We start from the raw sequence: 6,856 nt of genomic DNA on the forward strand, positions 1-6,856 counted from the left end.
CTTCATTCTCCTCCACATTTTCGTCCATTTTCTTCTTCTCCTCTAGATTTTGTCCAGCACACATTTATCTCTAGATTTCATCTTCATCTTCATACATTCATGGAGGCTTCTCAAGGTCTGATTCAAGTGAAGAGGAAGAGCATGAGAGGCTGATCATTTAGAGCTTTAAGAAAGATGACTTGACATTATGAGATTTCCATATTTGTAATTGTTGTGTTTATTTTCTTGATTTCATGTTCTTATTTTGATTCTTTGAGGATTTGATTCTGAACCTATGTTTAGTTAAGGAATTTATGATTCTAATTCATATTTGATGAGAATATGAATGTTGAATTTAGATTTTTATGCTATTTTTCAGTTCTGGAATTTATGGTTTACCTTGATATTCTAGGGTTATTTCATAAGTTCTTGCTAATTCTTGTTCAAGTTCTTGTCTAGACTTGAGTTAGATCCATATTGGTTATATGAATTTGACTTAAGCTGTTTTTCTTCCACTAGTTTTGGTCTGAAACTTGTGTAGAACAAGGCTGGATATAGTGTTAATTTCTAAGTTCACTTGACCTAGATTCATTAGTGTCCATTGAGTCTAATGGTTCACCACACTTAGAGGTTTCTAAGTGTCTCATTTTAGGTTAATCAAGAAGGTTTATGATGTTATAATTCTGGAAATTAATGGTTAATGTTAGGAAATCTAACCTGGGCTCACCATAATCATCATTCATTTCATTACAACTAAAACAAAATTTTACAAACATTTATTATTGCATTATAGAGTTAGTTTAGTCACTTGAAAAATTCAAATTAATTTGTGGCATTTGAACAATGATTTGTATGCTTTGCTTTCTAGGGAAATGACCTAGAATACTCACTTCTACATTCTAGTAAAATTTGATAACCTAAGGTGACTAAAGGGTTCATCAAGACTACACCAACCCTCTGATCACACTCAATAAACTCTTGCGGACTTATACAACACACCACACACAACTAAAAATACTTCTTTCACAAAATCACCACTCAACCCTAATTTTCACAAAACATAGAGGGGGAGGGAAGTTGTACAAATTTTTTCATTTCATTTATATTTCTCAAAAATACATATGTTCATACTTGCACAAGTATTTTGGCCCTATCCTTGGGTTCACAACAAAAACTCACTAACCCAGGACACAAAATACATTAGTTAAACACAAAATCATGCAAGTAGTACACTAATTATGACAATTAATCCTATTTGGCAATTACATTAACAAATACACATGTAAATAGCAAAAAAGAGGCATACAGAGGATTTACTCCACTAATCCTAAGCCTCAGTATGTTTTCCCTAACTTGGATATGATGAGCTAGGTCCTGAAAATATTGAGAATTGAGGGGTGAGTACAACCACCTAGTAACCAAGTTTCACTTAACCCTTATGGTTACATATTAATTGTAAATAGATGCAATTATACACATAAACATAAATTTCATACAACATTAAGCCACGGTTCACAAAACTAACAACCATGTGATCGGGCTTGCAACAAAACACTATATCATGTTGTTTTCAAAACATAACTCAGGGTCACAAAAATAACAATCGTGTACCCTTAACAAGTGCTGGACCACAAAACTAACAACCATGTGGGCAAACTTATATGCATGATGATATGCCACCCTTATATCCTCCTGTTGCCTCCAACATGAAACTGGTGGCTATCATGAGGCTACATCCTTCACGGGCTAAGCCAGCCTTCCACTTGTGAGGAGCTACTGGACTAGGGTGAACTCACTCACTTATGTAGTTCGGTTTCCCTCAATACTAACAACCATAGGGTATCATACCCCTAATCTAGCCTTCTTGTAAACCGATGGAGACTAGTTAGGTTTGAGTCCCTCGTAGAACAAGTAGGATAGTCCTGAATCAACTATGAGACAAGGGCTACCTCTTAATTCCAACAATCAGTACCAAGGTTAATTCCTAATTCCAACGGTCACTGCCAATACCATGTGGATTTTAACCAACCTACTCCTCTCCCTAGGCGAACTTCCGCCAATGATCATGCTATGCACATTTCACACATAATATGCATTTTAACAATCATTTCTCAAACAATGAACTCACATAAGACATGCTCATAATTAACTCATATTTCATCACAATTCTCCACCCATAGTTATAAATCATGAGTAATTTTATAAAACATCAAGAGTGGTAGAATCAAGGTTTTCTCTTCTCCAAAACCATTTCACAACCAAGTATTTTCCAATATGCATCATCAATTTAAACTCATAAATCACATTTCACAAACACAATTAACATTCAACTATAAAAATTAAGTTTTCCCTGTTTACCTCAAACCTTTGAGAGGTCAAAGGTTTACCACTCATTATAGCAACTCCTCAAAGCTTCAACAAGCTCAAAAGGTGCCAAGATAAACCTCTTTACAACTAAATCACAAGGATATCATCATCATCTAGCTCTTTAAGCTTTATCAACATAAAACTCCTCATACACTATTTTACCAACTCATAATCACTACCCATTCATACCCAAAGGCTCATTAGATTCCAATAATATACATTATCACTAATAACACACATTAATCTCTCCCCACTACCTCATAAATGCCAATTTTGGATATTAAATGCTCTCATGGACCAACAACTTCTAAAATCATCAATGTGGTGTTCCAATACATTAAATCACTCTCATTAATCTTATTTTAATCAATGGAATTGGACCCATACTCCTATGGGCCGAAAATCCATCTCCCAACTCAAACCCTACCATAAATAATCATAAATGAGAGAGAAAAAAGAAGAAGAAGGTACCATGATCTTACCTTAGGTGTTTGGGAGCTCCAATCTATCAACAATGGGACCAAAAGTCATTCCCTAGCAGAGCTAAAACCCAGCTCTTCATTTTCCTCCTCTTTCTCTCTTCTGTTTTTTTACAGAGACAAATCAGATATATCTGATTTTTGGCCGTGTGCCATGGCACATGTCACAGATGAGCCTGTTACATTTAAATTGTGTCCGTGTACCATGGCGGACCAACCACGCACCATGGTGTGTGGCACAAAACACAACTCTTCACTTGTTCGTCCTCTTTCCTTGCCCGAGTGGGCCGCCATCGATCTGGGCCCACTTTTAGGGTTGAAATCATAACAATTATGCCAAGTTAAGCCCTTCTAGCCATACATCTCATTAACTCACTAACTACCCTAATTAAGTTAACAAATTAAGGTTAAAATTTTTTGGATGTTACAACTCTCCCCTTCTTTTAAGAATTTCGTCCCCAAAATTTAATAAATCATGTAAATCTTACTAAACTGTAAAGATGGGGATACTTTTATCTCATTTTCTCCTTTGTTTCCCAATTGGCATCACCGAGAGTCATTCCCTTCCATATCACTTTCACTAAATAGATACTCTTATTTCTGAGCTGTTTGTCTTTCACATCAGCTATTCTTTCTGGCTCAGTCCGGTAAATCAAATTCTCCCTTAGCTCTACCTTTTTCTTGTTTAATAATGTGAGATGGATCAAGTTGGTACTTCTTGAGTTGTGAGACATGAAACACGTTATGTACACTAGATAAGTATAGGGGTAATGCAATCTAATATGCCAAAGGCCCAATCCTCTCTAAAATCTTAAACGGACCAATATATCTGAGAGTCAACTTCTTGGCTTAAATAGACCTCCCAATACCAGTTATAGGTGATACCTTCAAGAATACATGGTCTCAGACCATAGACTCTGGCGGTCTCTTTCTCTTATCTACATAACTCTTCTGCCGACTTTGGGCAGTCAACAACTTCTGTCGAATTACCTTTATCTTCTTTGTGGTTTGATCCACTAATTTTAGACCTAAAACACTTCTCTTACTTAACTCAGTCCAGCAAAGAGGCGATCAACACTTTCGACCATACAGCTTCATATGGAGCTATCTAAATACTTGCATGAAGGCTATTGTTATAAGCAAACTTTGTAAGTGGTAAGTGCTTATCTCAACTTCCACTAAACTCAATAGTATATGCCTGCAACATATCCTTGAGAGTTTGAATCGTCCTCTTAGTCTGAGCATCTGTCTGTGGGTGATAGGCCGTATTAAACTTCAATTTAGTACCCATAGCTTGGTGTAAAGCTCTTCAGAAGTTTGATGTGAACCTCAAATTGGGATTTGACACAATCTCTTTCAGTACCCCATGCAACTGTATTATCTTTTAGACATAAACCTCAGCAAATCTCTCTAAGGTATAATATGCTCTAATGGCTAGGAATTGTGCTGACATAGTCAGTCTATCCACAATTACCCATATAACATCATGACTCGCCTGAGTATGAGGCAATCCCATTATAAAATCTACAGACATACTATCCCATTTCCACATTAGGATTTCTAAGGGTTGTAATAGCTTTAGGTGGCCTCTGATGTTCTATCTTGACTTTTTGATATGTCAAACACCTAAAAACGAACTCAATCACATCTCTCTTCATTCCGTGCCACCACCACCGCTTCTTCATATCTTGGTACATCTTAGTGGCACCAGGGTGAATTGTTAGCTTACTCTCGTGAGCTTCTGATAGTATAGTCTCTCTAATCTCCTTATCATCAGGAACACACATACAGTCATAATACACCACGAAACCATCATCACTGAAACCAAAAGCTGTCATTTAGTTCTCCTCAATGTCCTCCTTGATTTCTAACAAGTACTCATCTTCTAATTGTGCTTTTTCTTAACTCTTTCTATAATTCACTTGTAATCACTGTGACATTCAAGCTGTATGATGCAAAATTAAGAACGTTCTTGTGTCCATTAGAGAAATCCTCTAGTATCTTGTGCTCTTGCATCATCAAAAATGCTACGTATAGCGTCTTCCGACTCAATGCGTCAGCTATTACATTAGCTTTGCCAGGATAGTACTTTAACTCAAAATTGTAGTCCTTTAAGAACTCCATCCATCTCCACTGCCTCATATTCAACTCTTTTTGATCAACTAGATACTTGAGGCTTTTGTGGTCACTGTATACCTCAAATTATGTACTATAAAGGTAATGTCTCCATATTTTAAGCGCAAACACCACTGCTGCAAGCTCAAGATCATGGATAGGATAGTTCTCCTCATGTAGTCTTAACTATCTTAAAGCATATGCCACAACCCTATCATCTTGCATTAAACACATCCAAGACCTTTAAGTAAAGCATCCGCGTACACTATAAATGGCAATTTCAAATCTGGAATAGTTAACATAGGTATAGTTGTCAACCTCTACATCAACTCTTGGAAAGCTTCTTCACACTTGTCAGTCCATAAGAAAGGATGATCCTTCTCAGTCAATTTGGTCAAATCAGATGCAATCTAAGAAAATCCTTAAATAAACCTCCTATAACATCCTACTAGACCCAAGAAACTTTAGATCTTGGTCACAGAAGTAGTTTTTCCCATTGTAGCACGGCATCCACCTTATGAGGATCAACTATAATACCACTGGCTGATACTACATGGCCTAAAAACTTTATTTCATGCAACCAAAACTTATATTTACTCAACTTTGCATAAAGCTTCTTCTCTTTCAAAATTTGCAGCATGATCCGCAAGTGCTTAGCATGTTCTTCCTCATCAATCAAGTATATTAAAATATCATTAATAAAGACCACTATGAACTTGTCCAAGTAGGGCCTAGAGATTTGATTCATATAATCCATAAAGATTGTGTGTGCATTCGTCAACCTGAAGGGCATAACAAGAAGGTCATAATGCCCATATCTTGTTCTAAAAGCAATCTTCGACACATCATCCATTTTCACTCTAAATTGGTGATAGTCAGATCTCAAGTCAATCTTAGAGAATACCACTACTCCAACTAACTAATCAAACAAGCTGTCAATTCAGGGTAACGGGTACTTCTTCTTAATTGTCACCTTGTTTAGCTACCGGTAGTCTATGCACAATCTCAAGCTACCATCTTTCTTCTTGACAATAGAACAGGAAAACCTTAAGGTGAAACGCTAGGTCTAATCAACGCTTTCTCCAATAACTCCTCTAGCTGCTTTTTAAGCTCATTCAATTCTGTTGGAGCCATCCGATACGAAGCCTTATAGATTGGCTCGATATCAAGTACTAAGTCGATTGAGAACTCAATCTCTCTCTCTGGTGGCAATCTAGACACTTTGTCTGCAAACACCTTAGGAAACTCATTGACAACTCCAATCTTATCTATTGGTCCATCATATACTCCGTGTACTAAGCAAAACACCATGAAAGCTTGACAGCCTTCCTTCACTAATTTCTCCACTTGTACTACTGATAAGAACTTGGGAGTCTCCAAAGTAATAGTAGGTACAGACAGTGTAGTCTCATCCATCATAGTAGTCACCGTGTACACTAGTAATGAAACTATCTTTCTATTACAGTTTAACGTCGCTCCATTAGCAGACAACCAATCCATGCCAATTATCATATCAATTTTCGCCATCAATCTGAACCCACTTCTAGGGCTGAAATCATAACAACTATGCTAAATTAAGCCCCTCTAGCCACACACCTTATTAACTTACTAATTACCCTAATTAAGTTAAGAAATTAGGGTTAAAATTTTTTGGATGTTATACTTACCACAAGCTTGCTTGAGGCTACCAACACTTCCATGGGCCTTGCCAACACCTGCCATAAGCTTGGCATAGGTTGCTAATGCTTGTTCTTGCTTTACCAACACTTGCCATGAGCCTGTTCACAGTTGCCAACACCTGTCACAGGCTTGCTCAAGGATGCCAACTCTTTCATAGGCCTTGCCAACACTTGCCATAAGCCTGCCATGGGTTGCCAACACTTATTTGTTCCATGCCAACACTTGCCATGAGCTCG

The 6,856-nt window shown here is 37.1% G+C and overlaps 1 protein-coding gene across 1 annotated transcript; it reads right to left on the minus strand.

The window, feature by feature from the left end:
* Window positions 1-5,987: 5,987 nt before the first annotated feature.
* LOC129317531 (uncharacterized) lies at window positions 5,988-6,467 on the minus strand. The gene has a single exon (XM_054961844.1). The coding sequence runs from the start codon at window positions 6,465-6,467 to the stop codon at window positions 5,988-5,990; it is 480 nt and encodes a 159-aa protein (XP_054817819.1).
* Between the last annotated feature and the right edge of the window lie 389 nt (window positions 6,468-6,856).

This window comes from Prosopis cineraria, unplaced genomic scaffold, assembly GCF_029017545.1.
Source record: "Prosopis cineraria cultivar Desert tree isolate PC_DT_omini unplaced genomic scaffold, ASM2901754v1 PC8, whole genome shotgun sequence".
Taxonomy (NCBI): domain Eukaryota; kingdom Viridiplantae; phylum Streptophyta; class Magnoliopsida; order Fabales; family Fabaceae; genus Prosopis; species Prosopis cineraria.